Source organism: Salmo salar, chromosome ssa02, assembly GCF_905237065.1.
Source record: "Salmo salar chromosome ssa02, Ssal_v3.1, whole genome shotgun sequence".
In the NCBI taxonomy this organism is placed as follows: Eukaryota; Metazoa; Chordata; class Actinopteri; order Salmoniformes; family Salmonidae; genus Salmo; species Salmo salar.
This window is the reverse complement of record NC_059443.1, coordinates 14215908-14235971: the sequence shown is the minus strand read 5'-3', so window position 1 is coordinate 14235971 and position 20064 is coordinate 14215908. Positions and strand designations below refer to the sequence as shown.

The 20064-nt window shown below is 41.4% G+C and overlaps 1 protein-coding gene across 2 annotated transcripts in view; it reads left to right on the top strand.

The window, feature by feature from the left end:
• Nucleotides 1–20064, top strand: part of LOC106574097 (copine-4) — a 106937-nt gene that overhangs the window by 68376 nt on the left and 18497 nt on the right. Inside the window, exons 8-10 of one of the 2 annotated variants that reach the window (XM_045712913.1) lie at nt 8693–8791; nt 16771–16857; nt 19504–19563. In XM_045712913.1, coding sequence (XP_045568869.1) covers nt 8693–8791; nt 16771–16857; nt 19504–19563 — 246 coding nt within the window. The remainder of the gene's footprint in view (nt 1–8692; nt 8792–16770; nt 16858–19503; nt 19564–20064) is intronic. The other variant, XM_045712914.1, reaches the window with a different exon arrangement.

Sequence of the window (20064 nt, the reverse complement as noted above, 5' to 3'; positions counted from 1 at the left end):
CAGTCCCTGATTAGTCTCTCTCTCTCCTTCCCTCTATTCTTCATTCCCTCCTCTCCAGTCAATCAGTCCCTGATTAGAGGGGAACAATGTAAAAATGAACTGGCTTCGAGGTCCAGAGTTGAGTTTGAGGGCTCTCTAGACGAGTCCTTTGTGGCTTGGCCTGATCATACGGAGGACGGAGGACGTCTATTAGACCAGGGGAGTGGAAAGAGAGAGCCTCTCAAACGCCCCGCCCCCACCACCTTTATAACTCCTCTTTCATCCCTCTCATGTTCTCTTTCAGCCCCCCTCCCTCTGTCTCACATGGTCGGCATCTTACCCCTTTTCCTTTATTACCTCGTGTGTGTGTGTGTGTGTGTGTGTGTGTGTGTGTGTGTGTGTGTGTGTTATTGCCTTTTTCCCCCTTTCTATCTCCCTGGCATTACTAAATCATTAAACTACAGTTAGTCTAATGCGCACCTGAAGGGCCTGCTCTAAACAAATAAGACTTTTTCATTAAACATTTAGGCACCAACAATGAGCTGTTGCAGTGTCTCATTGTGTTTAGGGGCACTGAGTCTCTCTCTCTCTCTCTCTCTCTCTCTCTCTCTTTCTCTCTCTCCTTCCCTCTATTCTTCATTCCCTCCTCTCCAGTCAAGGAAAAAGAGAGGGTGGTGGGAGGAGGTTAAGCTCTCAACGCCCCCCCCCCAACTCCCCTCCCACCTACCTCTTGTCCCAATCCCTCCATGTTGCCAATCACACCTCTCCTCTCCCTCCCAAGATTTCAATCAGCCCCAGTTGCCACGGTGGTGCTCTTTAGGGGTATGAGTGATGAGGTCACTGTAGGGTTGGATGTGTGTTGGTGGGGCCAACAGCAATTAACCCCAGGGCAGGAAATGACATGGAGCTAAAGAGATCATTCACATTTAAACGTTGAAGGCTAAGAAACTGTCTGACCATATTACTACCAATATTAACTGCACCCACGGTATCGGCAAACCTTTTTTAAATAAGTATTGAAATTAAACAGGGCCACTGCTTAACAACCAGTGGTTTCAGGGAAAGAGCTTCCTGTTTGTCTGTTGGTATTGATCATCCAGTGGGACATGGTGAGTCCCATGCTGCCTTGCCCACTAGCACCATAATAGTAGCACATAATGGTAGCATCATAATAGTAGCCTCATAATAGTAGCCTCATAATATTAACATCATAATAGTAGCATCATAATAGTAGACCATAATGGTAACATCATAATAGTAGCACATAATGGTAGCATCATAATAGTAGCATCATAATAGTAGACCATAATGGTAGCATCATAATAGTAGCATCATAATAGTAGACCATAATAGTAACATCATAATAGTAGCACCATAATAGTAGACCATAATGGTAACATCATAATAGTAGCACATAATGGTAGCATCATAATAGTAGCATCATAATAGTAGACCATAATGGTAGCATCATAATAGTAGCATCATAATAGTAGACCATAATATTAACATCATAATAGTAGACCATAATAGTAACATCATAATAGTAGACCATAATAGTAGCATCATAATAGTAGCATCATAATAGTAGACCATAATAGTAACATCATAATAGTAGCACCATAATAGTAGACCATAATGGTAACATCATAATAGTAGCACATAATGGTAGCATCATAATAGTAGCATCATAATAGTAGACCATAATGGTAGCATCATAATAGTAGCATCATAATAGTAGACCATAATAGTAACATCATAATAGTAGCACCATAATAGTAGACCATAATGGTAGCATCATAATAGTAGACCATAATGGTAGCATCATAAAAGTAGACCATAATAGTAGCATCATAATAGTAGACCATAATGGTAGCATCATAATAGTAGCACCATAATAGTAGACCATAATGGTAACATCATAATAGTAGCACATAATGGTAGCATCATAATAGTAGCATCATAATAGTAGACCATAATGGTAGCATCATAATAGTAGCATCATAATAGTAGACCATAATGGTAGCATCATAATAGTAGCATCATAATAGTAGACCATAATAGTAACATCATAATAGTAGCACCATAATAGTAGACCATAATGGTAACATCATAATAGTAGCACATAATGGTAGCATCATAATAGTAGCATCATAATAGTAGACCATAATGGTAGCATCATAATAGTAGCATCATAATAGTAGACCATAATATTAACATCATAATAGTAGACCATAATAGTAACATCATAATAGTAGACCATAATAGTAGCATCATAATAGTAGCATCATAATAGTAGACCATAATAGTAACATCATAATAGTAGCACCATAATAGTAGACCATAATGGTAACATCATAATAGTAGCACATAATGGTAGCATCATAATAGTAGCATCATAATAGTAGACCATAATGGTAGCATCATAATAGTAGCATCATAATAGTAGACCATAATAGTAACATCATAATAGTAGCACCATAATAGTAGACCATAATGGTAGCATCATAATAGTAGACCATAATGGTAGCATCATAAAAGTAGACCATAATAGTAGCATCATAATAGTAGACCATAATGGTAGCATCATAATAGTAGCACCATAATAGTAGACCATAATGGTAACATCATAATAGTAGCACATAATGGTAGCATCATAATAGTAGCATCATAATAGTAGACCATAATGGTAGCATCATAATAGTAGCATCATAATAGTAGACCATAATAGTAACATCATAATAGTAGCACCATAATAGTAGACCATAATGGTAACATCATAATAGTAGCACATAATGGTAGCATCATAATAGTAGCATCATAATAGTAGACCATAATGGTAGCATCATAATAGTAGCATCATAATAGTAGACCATAATATTAACATCATAATAGTAGACCATAATAGTAACATCATAATAGTAGACCATAATAGTAGCATCATAATAGTAGCATCATAATAGTAGACCATAATAGTAACATCATAATAGTAGCACCATAATAGTAGACCATAATGGTAACATCATAATAGTAGCACATAATGGTAGCATCATAATAGTAGCATCATAATAGTAGACCATAATGGTAGCATCATAATAGTAGCATCATAATAGTAGACCATAATAGTAACATCATAATAGTAGCACCATAATAGTAGACCATAATGGTAGCATCATAATAGTAGACCATAATGGTAGCATCATAAAAGTAGACCATAATAGTAGCATCATAATAGTAGACCATAATGGTAGCATCTTAATAGTAGACCATAATGGTAGCATCATAATAGTAGACCATAATGGTAGCATCATAATGGTAGACCATAATGGTAGCATCATAATGGTAGACCATAATGGTAGCATCATAATGGTAGCATCATAACAGTAGACCATAATAGTAGCATCATAATAGTAGACCATAATGGTAGCATCTTAATAGTAAACCATAATGGTAGCATCATAATAGTAGACCATAATGGTAGCATCATAATGGTAGACCATAATGGTAGCATAATAATGGTAGACCATAATGGTAGCATCATAATGGTAGACCATAATGGTAGCATCATAATGGTAGACCATAATGGTAGCATCATAATGGTAGACCATAATGGTAGCATAATAATGGTAGACCATAATGGTAGCATCATAATGGTAGACCATAATGGTAGAATCATAATAGGAGACCATAATGGTAGCATCATAATGGTAGACCATAATGGTAGCATCATAATGGTAGACCATAATGGTAGCATCATAATGGTAGCATCATAACAGTAGACCATAATAGTAGCATCATAATAGTAGACCATAATGGTAGCATCTTAATAGTAAACCATAATGGTAGCATCATAATAGTAGACCATAATGGTAGCATCATAATGGTAGACCATAATGGTAGCATAATAATGGTAGACCATAATGGTAGCATCATAATGGTAGACCATAATGGTAGCATCATAATGGTAGACCATAATGGTAGCATAATAATGGTAGACCATAATGGTAGCATCATAATGGTAGACCATAATGGTAGCATCATAATAGGAGACCATAATGGTAGCATCATAATGGTAGCTTCATAATAGTAGCATCATAATAGTAGACCATAATGGTAGCATCATAATAGTAGCATCATAATAGTAGACCATAGTGGTAGCATCATAATGGTAGACCATAATGGTAGCATCATAATGGTAGACCATAATGGTAGACCATAATGGTAGCATCATAATAGGAGACCATAATGGTAGCATCATAATAGGAGACCATAATGTAGCATCATAATAGGAGACCATAATGTAGCATCATAATAGGAGACCATAATGGTAGCATCATAATAGTAGCATCATAATAGTAGACCATAATGGTAGCATCATAATAGTAGCATCATAATAGTAGACCATAATGGTAGCATCATAATAGTAGCATCATAATAGTAGACCATAATAGTAGCATCATAATAGTAGCATCATAATAGTAGACCATAATGGTAGCATCATAGGGGTAGCTCAGTTAGAACATGTCAGGGAACATTATATTTGAAGCACGGCTAGCAATCGTGACTATTGGATCCAACGGTGTCATTGCTGGAAAGCACAGACACATCAGCGAGCAGCAAAGAGCATTGTTCCCAACAACCATCAATAGACAGATAATATTCAGCCATACCCTCCTAACACAAAACGAAGACCTTTGCCAGCCAGGGCTATCTCAAAGTAATGTTAAATTACACAAATCTGTGAAATGGAACGGTCAGCTAAACTAACACATTGTGACAGTATGTAAATGCTTAGAAAGCAGGGTGGTAGACCTATCTCTTCCTTTGGGTCTCAGTCATCATCTTATTGAAATGTGAGAAGTTCTTTGAAGTTCTTTAGTAATTTCAACTGCACACTTGAGTTTAGAATATTTATCTCTAGAATCCATACAGTAGATTATGTCAGTGTTCTGATATTGAAGCAGTTTCCATATGACCCAGCTCTTCTAGTTCTCTCTAGTTAATGAGGGAAGCTAATGGTTTTGGATGAAAGTCCCACCCTTCCTTTCAACCTCCCTGCCCCCTGAATATCCCTTCTTGTTAATTGGACATTATTACCCAATTGGTTGAGCCTTTCACCAGAGGAAAAGAGAGTCGTGTAGAAAAGACACCAATTTAGCTCTCCTTGCCAAGCCCAATGAGGAGTCTCACCGTCTACCTGGTGAGGTATTTTTTTTAAACCTTTATTTAACAAGGCATGTCAGTTAAGAACAAATTCTTATTTTCAATGACGGCCTAGGAACAGTGGGTTAACTGCCTTGTTCAGGGGCAGAACAACAGATCTGTACCTTGTCAGCTGAGGAATTTGAACTTGCAACCTTTCAGGTTACTAGCCCAACACTCTAACCACTAGGCTACCCTGCCACCCCAGTATCTGGATGGAGCTGAGAGACAGGGCCTTCAAAGGGAAATGACCCTCTTGTCCTTGCATTATTCATGGTTACTTAAGAGGGAAAGAGAGGTTGCTGTGGAGAGAGATGCGGATGGCTGACAAGCATGTGTCAATGTCCTTCTGATCCCCTTAACCCAGTGTCAGATTTCCATTCCATAATATCCACTTAAGCATGACCGAGTGTGTGGGGTGTGGGTGGATATGTGTTAGGGGTGTGGGTGTATGTGTGGATGTGTGGGTGTGTGTGGGTGTATGTGTGTGTGTGGGTGTCAGAGGCAGTGATAGTGAATGATTCCCTGTGGAGTTAATATGCCTCTAGTTTTAATGGATAATAAAATGTCTTCCCTTCCAATGGGACTTTTCACAAGATGCTGTTAATGTTAGCTCAGGTTAACCTCCTTATCACAAACTGTATAATACAAGAGCATTAATTGAACACATGTATTAAACAGACGTTACAAGGCCACGGTTCTGACACTTGACACAACCATGGATGTAGGAGGCTGTCCTGGAATGGCCACTGTAGTGAATGTGTATCATAGATGAATGTTCAGCATAGCTAATGGCCAAATGAGGGTCAGAGGTCAGTTTATTTATCTATGATCCATGTGAAACACACACACACACACACACACACAGCAACACACACACAAACAGGGGCTTCATGCACCCATTATTTTAGAGGTACGTGAGGATGAAGGCTGTGTGTGTGTGTGTGGGACTGGCCAGCCCCCATCTGTAATTCTGAGGATTTAGTGTTTACAGCTTGTTCCTGTAATCTAGAGCCATAATCATTGTGCCTAATATTATGTACATAAAAAGAAGTGAAAAAAAGAAGGCTATCTAAGCATACCTCTTTACCTGTTCAAATGTCATTTTAATGAATGATGCACATTGATTCTATGACAAATGTTATGCCTTAAGAGTTTAGTACAACTGCCACACTGTTACTGTATATACAGTGCATTCGAAAAGTATTCAGACCCCATCCCTTTTTCCACATTTTGTTACATTACAGCCTTATCTACACACAATACCCCATAATGACAAAGCAAAAATAGTTTAGAAATGTTGCAAGTTTATTAAAAGTAAAAAACAGAAATACCTGATTTACATAAGTATTAGGACCCTTTGCTATGAGACTCGAAATTGAGCTCAGGTGCTTCCTGTTTCCATTGATCATGCTTGAGATGTTTCTACAACTTGATTGGAGTCCACCTGTGGTAAATTCAATTGATTGGACATGATTTGGAAAGGGACACACCTGTCTATGTAATGTCCCACAGTTGACAGTGCATGTCAGAGCAAAAAACAAGCCATGAGGTCAACGGAATTGTCCATAGAGCTCCGAGACAGGATTGTGTCGAGGCACAGATCTGGGGAAGTTTACCAAAAAATGTCTGCAACATTGCAGGTCCCCAAGAACACAGTAGCCTCCATCATTCATAACCACCAAGACTCTTCCTAGTGCTGGCCGCACGGCCACACTAAGCAATCGGGGGAGAACGGCCTTGGTCAGGGAGGTGACCAAGAACCCGATGGTGACTCTGACAGAGCTCCAGAGTTCCTCTGTAGAGATGGGAGAACCTTCCAGAAGGACAACCATCTCTGCAGCACTCCACCAATCAGGCCTTTATGGTAGAGTGGCCAGATGGAAGCCACTCCTGAGAAAAAGGCACATAAAATCCCGCTTGGAGTTTGTCAAAAGGCAGCTAAAGACTCTCAGACCATGAGAAAAAATATTCTCTGGTCTGATGAAACCAAGATTGAACTCTTTAGCCTGAATGCCAAGCGTCACGTCTGGCCGTGAAGCATGGTGGTGGCAGCATCATGCTGTGGGGATGTTTTTCAGCAGCAGGGACTGGGAGACAAGCAGGATCGAGGAAAAGATGAATGGAGAAAAGTATAGAGAGATCCTTGATGAAAATCTGCTCAAGAGCACTCAGGACCTCTGGGATGATGTAACGCGTGTCGTGTGTAGAGGACCAAGACGCAACAAGGAAGTGCATACTCATCTTTTTTTAATATTGAAGAAGGAGAAACAAATGAACCACGTATACAATTAACGAAAACGACACTAACAGTTCTGTCAGGTGAATAGCACAAAACAGAATACAACTACCCACAATCCACAATACAAACACACCCCTAATTATAGGACCTTCAATCAGAAGCAACGAGGAGCCGCTGCTTCCAATTGAAGGTCAAGAAACAAAACTGCACATAGAAACAGAGTGACTAGAATAAACAGAAAATGCCCTAACATAGAACATATACCAAAACTCTAGACCACTCTAGTCAAACACCCCTTGTCTATACACATAGACTAACAATCCCCGAAACATATAAACAAAATACCCCCTGCAGCGTCCTGACCATACTAAACACTAACAAATAACACCTTTACAGGTCAGAACGTGACAGATGAAGGTTCACCTTCCAACAGGACAACGACCTGGACAACGATTTACAAACATACCTCCTGCGAGTCCTGCCCATCACTGGCAGCTAAAATCAAATCAAACGCTGTGCATATAACTCAACATTCTTTCTCGTCCTCAACTGATGATACTGTCTGCATGCACAAGAGTATCTAGCGACCTGCCTAACATATCTTTGCTCGGTGGCGCACCTTGGAAGAAACCACTTACTAAGGAGAAAAGGGAGGGGGGGTGAGGGGGTACTCTTTGCCTGGTCCAGTTAGTGTTCCCCCTCTGCAAAATACCACTGACAGATCTTTTTATAAGAAATTATGATAAAACGTGTGCTTAGAAATTAAGTGTAGTAATTCATTTAAAAATGTATGTTAAACAAAATTAACATACACACACAAATTCAATGCTCTATCTCTCTGTCTTTCGTCAAAAGCCTTCTTTCACATCCTCAATTCTATATTTCATGAGACTATTAAAACTCCAGAAATGTCGCCTTACTGATTTATTAATAGAGAAGCATCACAGGGGAGTCTGCTCTAGTTTTCTGAAACTGGTCCCAGTGAGTTGTAATAAGTGTGAACACCAGGGGAAGAGCTTTCAACCATGCCAGAATCTACATGACACCACAAAGTTAGTCACATTCAGTCTGGAGATCTTGTTCAACTGCAGTATTCACAGATAGGTTAGGTGATATGTTCATATTGACACCGTAGTATTTGTTCATTAACTGAAATCACTTTTTCTAACCTACTCTTTCTCTCTTCTCTTATTGCTCTCTCGCTCCCCCCCCTCTCTCTCTCTCTCTCTCTCTCTCTCTCTCTCTCTCTCTCTCTCTCTCTCTCTCTATCAGTGCACAGTGTGGGACTGGGACTCCAATGGGAAGCACGACTATATTGGTGAATATCAGGCCACATTCAAAGAGATGAGAGGGGCAATGGATGGGAGACAGGTAGGCTGTACAGGTGTTGTGTGAGTTTATAAGTGGGGTTGGCTGTTTTTTTTTAGATAGCGTTGAGTGTTTTTCTTTTAGGTAGCGAGGGCATCAATCAGGTTTGTAAAATGATCATTTCTAGATGCCTGTCATGGATTCTCCCGGTACTTCTGCTCATTCCTTGCACCAGTTCCGGAGTTCTACATCACCGGCCTTCTAGACTTCACTGAACTGTCTAATTACACACTCCTGGTTACCATTTTTCCTGATTAGTAATTGTATATATGTGCCCTCTGTTCCACATTGTCCTGGTCGATTATTGTTACCATGTCTGTTGGTCCTGTGAGTACCTGTGTTTTGGCGTTCGTGCTGCGTGTTTTATGCAATTGTTATTACGGGTCCCATGCAGTGTTATTCCGGGTCTCGTCCCGTGCATTGTTATTCCGGGTCTCGTCCTGTGTATTTATTAGAGGTTTAACCTCGCTCTTTTGTTTGGGTTACATCCTTGTGTGTTTGTATACGTGTTTGTTTTGAGCTTCTCATGGCATGTTGTGTAATTTGGGTGGAGTATTAAAACCCCCTATTACGTATTCCTGTGCTTGTCTCCAATAATTTATACAATGTGACAATGCATCCATATCTTTTCATTATCATCATGCTTGTAGCATCTGGAATTTGTCAAATGAGAAAAAGAAATTAAGTCACAAACAATTTTTGGGGTGTACATTGTCGTGTCTTTGGCATCATTAAAACTGAAGACGTATTTATCAAATAACTCTCTGTAATTATTATTACGCAATTAACCTGATTAATCATGTAACTGTAATTAACTAGGAAGTCGGGGCACCAAGGAAAATATTCAGATTACAAAGTTATAATTTTCCTAATATAACTTTCAGATATTTTAATATCTGATCAATTAGTCTTCGAATTAATGAATTATTATTTACCTCACGTTAGTCTCATTCCAAACGTCGTAAATTGTTGGTTATCTGCACGAACCCAGTCTTCACTATGAGTCATCCATACATCAATTGTCTTAAAATCATTTATTTACTAACTAGGTAATTCACAGAAATGCATAACAAACAGTAGATATGTTTACAAGGAAATGATAGGAGAATGTGCCCTAGTGGGCTAAACCGGCATGGCGGCTTGTTAGACAAAAGGGGAGTGGGGGTCAGCTGAGAAGGCACTACAGAGTTGATAATTATAACAATTGAAATGCTAATCCTTTGCACAAGAATGCTCACTCATTCAGGAACAATTGCAATCAATATATATATATATTTATGCTCAGTGTGTCGTCGGGATCTCTGTTGAAAAGTTTGTTTCTGTTGGAGAGTCTGTCCGCCCTCTCTCGCTCTCTCTCTGTCGTGGTTAGAATGGATAGTTCAGAGTAACATTCATTCATGTCGTTATAGAATAGCTGTTTCGGCGGTTATTGGTCTTCGCGTTCAATGATACCGAATTCCTAGCTGCAGACTAGTAATTAATATCAAAGACTTGTTCTTATTCTGTCGGTATTGATAGTCTAAGAGTTTAACCACGTGGTATGGTTAAAAGTTCAGCAAGAGAAATGCATGGTCTCAAACCTTGGCCCTCTCGTTATTGAGGTAAGTTGGTCTCCTCTCAAACCTTTGCCCTCTCGTTATCGAGGTAAGCTGGTCTGGTGATAGAAAACCTAGGTGGGGGTTTTATTCGGAACATCAAAAAGGCTGTCTCATGATGCCAGGTCCTGTCTGTGCCCCTGGGGACGTGCCAAGGACTTAGTGAAACTTTAACGAATTCGTCCCACCTACGTAACAGCCACTTGCAGCCAGTAGCGCGATTTTCAAAACATTAAAAATCCTATTACTTCAATTTCTCAAACATATGACTATTTTACAGCTATTTAAAGACAAGACTCTCGTTAATCTAACCACACTGTCCGATTTCAAAAAGGCTTTACAACGAAAGCAAAACATTAGATTATGTCAGCAGAGTACCAAGCCAGAAATAATCAGACACCCATTTTTCAAGCCAGCATATAATGTCACCAAAACCCAGAAGACAGCTAAATGCAGCACTCACCTTTGATGATCTTCATCAGATGACAACCCTAGGACATTATGTTATACAATACATGCATGTTTTGTTCAATCAAGTTCATATTTATATCAAAAACCAGCTTTTTACATTAGCATGTGACGTTCAGAACTAGCATACCCCCGCAAACTTCCGGGGAATTCGCTAACATTTTACTAAATTACTCACGATAAACGTTCACAAAAAGCATAACAATTATTTTAAGAATTATAGATACAGACCTCCTCTATGCACTCGATATGTCCGATTTTAAAATAGCTTTTTGGTGAAAGCACATTTTGCAATATTCTAAGTACATAGCCCAGGCATCACGGGCTCGCTATTTAGACACCCGGCAAGTTTAGCACTCACCATAATCATATTTACTATTATAAAAGTTTGATTACCTTTTGTTGTCTTCGTCAGAATGCACACCCAGGACTGCTACTTCAATAACAAATGTTGGTTTGGTCCAAAATAATCCATCGTTATATCCGAATAGCGGCGTTTTGTTCGTGCGTTCCAGACACTATCCGAAATAGTAAAGAAGTGTCGCGCGCATGGCGCAATTCGTGACAATAAAATTCTAAATATTCCATTACCGTACTTCGAAGCATGTCAACCGCTGTTTAAAACCAATTTTTACGCCATTTTTCTCGTAGAAAAGCGATAATATTCCGACAGGGAATCTCCTTTTCGGCAAACAGAGGAAAAAATCCCAAAGGCGGGGGCGGTCGGGTCACACGCCTAAGCCCAGTGTCCCTTGATCGGCCACTTGAGAAAGGCGATAATGTGTTTCAGCCTGGGGCTGGGATGACGACATTCTGTTTTTTCCCGGGCTCTGAGCGCCTATGGACGACGTGGGAAGTGTCACGTTAGAGCAGAGATCCTTAGTAAATGATAGAGATGGAAAAGAAGTTCAAAAAATGGTCAGACAGGCCACTTCCTGTAAAGGAATCTCTCAGGTTTTGACCTGCCATTTGAGTTCTGTTATACTCACAGACACCATTCAAACAGTTTTAGAAAATGTAGGGTGTTTTCTATCCATATGTAATAAGTATATGCATATTCTAGTTACTGGGTAGGAGTGGTAACCAGATTAAATCGGGTATGTTTTTTATCCAGCCGTGTCAATACTGCCCCCTAGCCCTAACAGGTTAAACAGAAATACAATTCTCTCACATTAACATCATTACATAGCATCCCATCATCTCACAAATAGCTTCATCCTTATTCATTCATTTTATACAACCATTAGATGTAAGTCACATACCTGAGAATCCTATAAACATGGTTATGGTAATGTGGCGGTATTGTCTCTCATGAGTTTCACAAAATTGTACCAAACGGACCAGTTCGTAGCTGGATTCTTCACTGACCTTTTATACCTTCTCCAGAACAGAAATGTCGTTCGGTTCTCCAGTTCTGTGAGGTGGAATAAATTCCTTTGTCCTCTCTATGAAAACTCACTCTCTCTCTATACTGTGGCCATGAGGAGAGGGTCTCCTCATAGGAATTTACGACCTCTTCTGACCACAGCAGCCTGGGTGTGGGAGACAGAGGTAGGGGGATGGTGCATAGAAAAGGGCTGGTGCAGAGGGAGGGGGATGGTGCTCGCTGTGTCCAAAGAGGGCAATGTCATGACAACATCTACCTACTCATTTTACTAGCCCATCTGGAAACATGGTAATTATTATATACCTAAGACTTATCAGACTGTAGGAATCAGACTCTGATACGGTTCTGTACTCACTGCAAAGTATGTCTTTCCAGATGATATGTCAGAGCAGAGAGAAAGTGGGTTAGAGAGGCAGAGCTCATGTGGGTTGCCGACTGGAGATTTGTTTTCATCCAACTCCTCTGAAGGTTTATCTTGCGTCCTCTCTCTGGGGGATGTGACCAGAGAGTAGTTTCCTCTCTCTGGGGGATGTGACCAGAGGGTAGTTTCCTCTCTCTGGGGGATGTGACCAGAGAGTAGTGTCCTCTCTCTGGGGGATGTGACCAGAGAGTAGCTTCCTCTCTCTGGGGGATGTGACCAGAGGGTAGTGTCCTCTCTCTGGGGGATGTGACCAGAGAGTAGCTTCCTCTCTCTGGGGGATGTGACCAGAGAGTAGCTTCCTCTCTCTGGGGGATGTGACCAGAGGGTAGTGTCCTCTCTCTGGGGGATGTGACCAGAGGGTAGTGTCCTCTCTCTGGGGGATGTGACCAGAGGGTAGTGTCCTCTCTCTGGGGGATGTGACCAGAGAGTAGCTTCCTCTCTCTGGGGGATGTGACCAGAGGGTAGTGTCCTCTCTCTGGGGGATGTGACCAGAGGGTAGTGTCCTCTCTCTGGGGGATGTGACCAGAGGGTAGAGTCCTCTCTCTGGGGGATGTGACCAGAGGGTAGTGTCCTCTCTCTGGGGGATGTGACCAGAGAGTAGCGTCCTCTCTCTGGGGGATGTGACCAGAGTAGCTTCCTCTCTCTGGGGGATGTGACCAGAGGGTAGCGTCCTCTCTCTGGGGGATGTGACCAGAGTAGCTTCCTCTCTCTGGGGGATGTGACCAGAGGGTAGATTCCTCTCTCTGGGGGACGTGACCAGTGGGTAGCTTCCTCTCTCTGGGGGACGTGACCAAATTTTGGGGCTCAGGACATTTTTTTCCCCCCGGAGGACATACTTACTTCTCTCATTGGGTGCTGTGGATATATCAGCACTCCACAGGGAAGAGTAGGACAGAAGCCTTCAGGAAAAACCAAACAAATGACAATGGATCTCTCTCAGCCAGGAGCCTCCCCATCATCCGGTAGCCACTGTCCCCTCTTTCTCTCTCTCTGTGCCAGTGTAATTCAGAAATCAGCACTCTCTCCTTCACTGTATGGAGGACAAGAGTGTGGGAGAGTGAAAGTTCTGTCCTGCCTGGTGTGTTTGGGAAAGAATCCTTGCCGTTTCCTTCCAGCTCAGAATGCTTGGTAATGGATCCATTGAGCCATGGTTAGTGATATTCGGCATCCTTGGGACATTCCTACCCTAACCTTAACCCCTACCCTCACCCTAACAACCATAACCCTTACCTTAACCATTTAAAATTTCAACTTCAATGGGATGACATCATAGTTGGGACATCCCAAGGATACCGTTAAAACTTTTCCTTTGAGCCATGACTCTCAGTGATGTTTGAAAGGTCAAAGGGTACTTTACCTTGATTTCAATTGAAGGCACTTTGATATAGACAGATTTATTTTTTACTGTTTTAATAGAGATCAGCCTTCATCACCACTTAAAGAGACAGTTTGAGGAGACTGTTTTAAGACATTTTAAGTTTTATGTTTGGTATTTACGAGTTCTGAATAATGCCTTTAATAACCTGTTATGGACAGAAGTTCCGCTAGCGGAACCCCTCGCTCAACAGCCAATGTAATAGATGGGCGCAAAATACAAAACAGCATACAAAAAATCTCATAATTCAATTTTCTCAAACATACAACTATTATACACCCTTTTAAAGATAATCTTCTCGTTTATCCAACCACATTGTCCGATTTCAAAAAGGCTTTACGGCGAAAGCAAAACATTAGATTATGTTAGGACATCAACTTCACAAGAAAAACCACACAGCCATTTTCCAAGCAAGGAGAGGCATCACAAAAACCAGAAATGCAGCTAAAATGAATCACTAACCTTTGACGATCTTCATCAGATGACACTCCCAGGACTCAATGTTAGACAATACATGTATGTTTTGTTAGATGAAGTTCATATTTATATCCAAAAACCCCATTTTACATTGCGGCGTGATTGGCGCGTGATGTTCAGAAAATGTATTGCCACCCAAAACTTCTGGTGAATGAGCACATCAATTTACAAAAATACTCATCATAAACGTTGATAAACTTTACAACAGTTATTGAAAGAATTATAGACACACTTCTCCTTAATGCAACCGCTGTGTTAGATTTCAAAATAGCTTTACGGCGAAAGCACATTTTTTAATATTCTGAGTACAGAGCTCAACCATCAAAGCAAGCTATACAGATACCAGCAAAGTTCTGGAGTCAACTAAACTCAGAATTAGTATTATAAATATTCACTTACCTTTGCTGATCTTCGTCAGGATGCACTCCCAGGACTCCTACTTCCACAAGAAATTTTTGTTTTGTTCAAAAAACTCCATATTTATGTCCAAATACCTCCTTTTGTTCACGCGTTCAGATCACTATCCAAAGGCATAATGCGCGAGCGTAAATCCAGACACGAAAAGTCAAAATGTTCCATTACCGTTCGTAGAAACATGTCAAACGTTATTTACAATCAATCCTTAGGGTCTTTTTAACATAAAACGTCGATAATATTCCAACCGGACAATAGCGTATTCATTCCAGAAGAAAAAGAAGGAACGGTGTGCTCGTGTGCTTGCGCATAACCAAGTCCTTTGTCCTCAGGCAGTCCACTGATAGACTGAGCTCCTATTCTCTGCCCAGTAACAGGAGACGGATGAAACAAGTTTCTAAAGGCTGTTGACAGCCAATGGAAGCCTTAGGAAGTGCAACGTGACCCCACAGACACTGTAGTTTCGATAAGGATTCAAAAGAAAAACTCAAATTCTCAGATTTCCCACTTCCTGGTTGGATTTTTCTCAGATTTTTGCCTGCCATACGAGTTCTGTTATACTCACAGACATCATTCAATAGTTTTAGAAACTTCAGAGTGTTTTCTATCCAAATCTACTAATAATATGCATATCCTACCTTCTGAGTCTGAGAAGCAGGCAGTTTAATTTGCGCACGTTTTTCATCCGAACGTGAAAATACTGCCCCCTATCCTTAACAGGTTTTAAGCCATGCTCTAGTGTTTTCTTTTTGAAGGCATTTATCTAATGTCCAGAGTTTTGAAAACCGAACAGCTTCCCTTGGAACAAGAACAAGAAAGAATGCATTTAATTAGTCGACGTTCATGGTGAGGATGACTGGTGACAACCCGTACGGCCGTGCAACACTGGACGGCTCTCCTTCATCACGCCGACCGGCCCAGGCAGACAGCTGTGTCTTCATTAGCACACAAAAGGAGCTCCAGGCTGAGGCTTCTAGGCTAATTATATTACAATGTGGCTCACTTCGTAGTCTAAATAAACCCTACAGTGCTTGGGCCTCAAATGCAGCAAGCTTTTAAAGGCCGGTCACACCACTAATTGGCTCCTTCATGGAATTTAAGAAGACTGCAGGACCTGCTGGCATTAAACCCATTACAGTAAGGCCCATTTCATTAGACTCCAATGCCACATATGCTGTAGGATACACAAGGGTTGCTGACTCCTACTGAAACTGGTGATTTGGCTGATGGAGATATCTAGTTTTTTTTTACCCATTATCTGCCAATCATTCATGGAGCTACAACTAGTTGGGTATCCACTTTTACGATAATGGTTATATAATCGGTTTTGTAAGCTAAAGTGAACTGAGAACAGCATGGACAGACTGTCCCTGAGACGATTAGGTGACTGATGTTTTGTTTTTCTCTCCCATGACTCTTAGAGGAAAAGTGGTGGATTTTAACACAGGAGCTGTTTTCTGTTTTTGAGCAGAAGATTAAAATGACTGGGCTAATCTGTACAGTCATGAATGGATAACGCTCCCCTCATTAGTGACGAACAAACGATCCAGAAACCAAACCTCGTCAGGCTGTTATTTGGATTTGCTAATTATTCTCCCTAACACGCTCCACAGTACCATTTCCTTGCCACTTCTCATTTCTGTGGATTGTATTGTTTTCTTTCACTCCATTGTCTGGCCTCCACTACCATCGCTCCATGTTATCCAATGGGCCGATATAGTATTTTTTTTATGATGCTTTTAATCTCTGTTTAGCACAGTCAGTATCCCTCCACCAAGTCACATACTGTAGGGATGATACTGTACTTATTGTGATAGTGTTTTTTTTATATTTGATCAACGCCAGGTCCAATGGGAGTGTATAAACCCCAAGTATCAGATCAAGAAGAAGAATTACAAGAACTCTGGTATCGTCATTCTCAATCAGTGCAAGGTGATTCACAACTCGCTCTCATTCACATACTCATTCCATCCTTCTTCCGCCCACCACTTTTTCTAACCTGATGTCTAAATCTCATTGGCAGATGGTTCCAGAACATTTATCATCCTGTTTCTGTTATGGATGTGAAGGACGGTTGTGATCAGATGGAATCTGACTAATATGACATTTCTTCCATCTGCTGAACCCACAGATGGCCTTAAAATTAGTGTCATTTTGGGGACAACTATGTCTGCATGGAGACACTGTGGAATAGCTAATGTTGTTTTTAAATGCAGACAGATTCCCATTAAATAAGTGCTGGCCTTTCTCAGTGTCTTTATTGGCAGATTGCTACTTACCAAGATGATCTATTTTATTGAGAAGATAGTCGAGTGACTGGTCCAACAAAGGAAATAAACTCAGCAAAAAAAGAAACGTCCCTTTTCAGGACTGTTCAATGAACCATAAAGAATTAATGAACATGCACCTGTGGAATGGTCGTTAAGACACTAACAGCTTACAGATGGTAGGCAATTAAGGTCACAGTTATGAAAACTTAGGACACTAAAGAGGCCTTTCTTCTGTCTCTGAAAAACACCAAAAGAAAGATGTCCAGGGTCCCTGCTCATCTGTGTGAATGTGCCTTAGGCATGCTGCAAGGAGGCATGAGGACTGCAGATGTGGCCAGGGCAATAAATTGCAATGTCCATACTGTGAGACGCCTAAGACAGCGCTACAGGGACACACAATGGACAGCTGATCGTCCTCGCAGTGGCAGACCATGTGTAACAACACCTGCACAGGATCGGTACATCCGAACATCACACCTGTCACATGAGTTGACGCTTGAGAGACGAAGCAGGTATGGGGAGTAAAACATTTAATAAATAACGAACATGGAACGAGACAGGAACAGCGTCAGAAAAGTAATACTAAGGACAAAAAAACAATACAATGCAGCAGCGGGGAACAAAGCTGGGGAACTGACAAATATAGGGGAGGAAATGAACAGGTGATAAGTGAGTCCAGGTGAGTCCAGTAACTCTGATGCGCATGACGAGGGGAGGCAGGTGTGCATGATGGATGGCAGGAGTGCATGATGCAGGGCAACCTGGCGCCCTCAAGCGCCAGGGGGAGGAAAGAGCCGGAGCAGACGTGACAACACCTGCGGGACAGGTACAGGATGGCAACAACAACTGCCCGAGTTACACCAGGAACGCACAATCCCTCCATCAGTGCTCAGACGGTCCACAATAGGCTGAGAGAGGCTGGACTGAGGGCTTGTAGACCTGTTGGAAGGCAGGTCCTCACCAGACATCACCGGCAACAATGTCGCCTATGGGCACAAACCCACCGTCGCTGGACCAGATAGGACTGGCAAAAAGTGCTCTTCACTGAGCGCTACACCGAGGCCTGTACTCTGGAGCAGGATCGATTTGGAGGTGGAGGGTCCGTTGTGGTCTTGGGGGATGTGTTACAGCATCATCGGACTGAGCTTGTTGCCATTGCAGGCAATCTTAACGCTGTGCGTTACATGGAAGACATCCTCCTCCCTCATGTGGTACCCTTCGTGGAGGCTCATCCTGACATGACCCTCCAGCATAACAATGCCACCAGCCATACTGCTCGTTCTGTGCGTGATTTCCTGCAAGACAGGAATGTCAGTGTTCTGCCATGGCCAGCGAAGAGCCCGGATCTCAATCCCATTGAGCACGTCTGGGACCTGTTGGATCGAAGGGTGAGGGCTCGGGCCAATCCCCCCAGAAATGTCTGGGAACTTGCAGGTGTCTTGTTGGAAGAGTGTGGTAACATCTCACAGCAAGAACTGGCAAATCTGGTGCAGTCCATGAGCAGGAGATGCACTGCAGTACTTAATGCAGCTGGTGGCCACACCAGATACTGACTGTTACTTTTGATTTTGACCCCCCCTTTGTTCAGGGACACATTATTCCATTTCTGTTAGTCACATGTCTGTGGAACTTGTTCAGTTTATGTTTCAGTTGTTGAATCTTGTTATGTTTAAACAAATATTTGCACATGTTAAGTTTGCTGAAAATAAACGCAGTTGACAGTGACAGGACGTTTCTTTTATTGCTGAATTTACATGTTCTCAAAGATGGGAGGCAGGTGGGAGGAAGCCAAATCAAGTGGGACCATTCTAGCTAATGAGAGGGCAGATACGTGTGTGAACAACAGGCACAACTAAGTCGTATTTCTTAAAGTTGCCGGAATGCCACGTTCATCCACTTATATAATTTGTAACAGCCTAAACAGTATTTAACTTCTGTTAGATTAAATAAGCCTCATGTAATTCGACACGCTCTCATAGACCAAAAAAATACTTATTTCACGTAGACAGATTTTGGCCGGAGTAAATCCTCTCACTTTGCCTCTTCCTATTTGATATTTCCCAACACTGGCCAACATGACACCAGTTGTAACAGAGACATAATGGACAACACACACAGCCAGCTGCTTTCTCAAAGCTAATGGCTAACATGCTAAACTAGCTGCTTTGTAATAGGCTGGAATAAGGGATAAGATGCTCCTAAGTGGTCAGTTACTGTGTCCGTCATGTCATCCCCAAGTGATTGGTGCCAATTCTCGCTGTGGATAGCTGAGTTCCCCCCGCCCTCAACTGCTGTCTCCCATCCACAGATCATCAAGATGCACTCCTTCCTGGATTACATCATGGGAGGCTGTCAGATCCAGTTTACAGTGAGTTCACACTGACACTCACATTAACATGCATGCCTCACACATTCACACACAGGATGCCAAAATGTATTCAAATACACACAATAATGCATAAGACTTTTAAAAAAATGGCACTGCCCTCATTATTTTATTTTTAGTTGGGTGACGTATATGTGACAGACTGGGTTTTAACCAGGGTCATCTGTGTGCCACAAGACTGAGTTAGCCTGCCGAGCTTAAGCCTAGGAATTAGCTTAAGGAGCTAACCCAATAATCCTCTTTTGTTCTGATAGTTAGAATGGTTCATTTTCACCACCTGGGAAGCAAACCTCTGTCATTAGCTGCAGCTTTTCAAGAATCCCTTTCTCCAAGCTGTGAACACGTGGGTTCTAATTATGTTGTTTTACTGGTTAAGGGATGCCCTCTGCCCCCTGCCTGTAAATAGTGTTTGTATGAAACTACGTCTCAATGGAGGTCTTATTGAGGTACACTTAATTGAGCAGGATGTGTTTGCTCTTATGA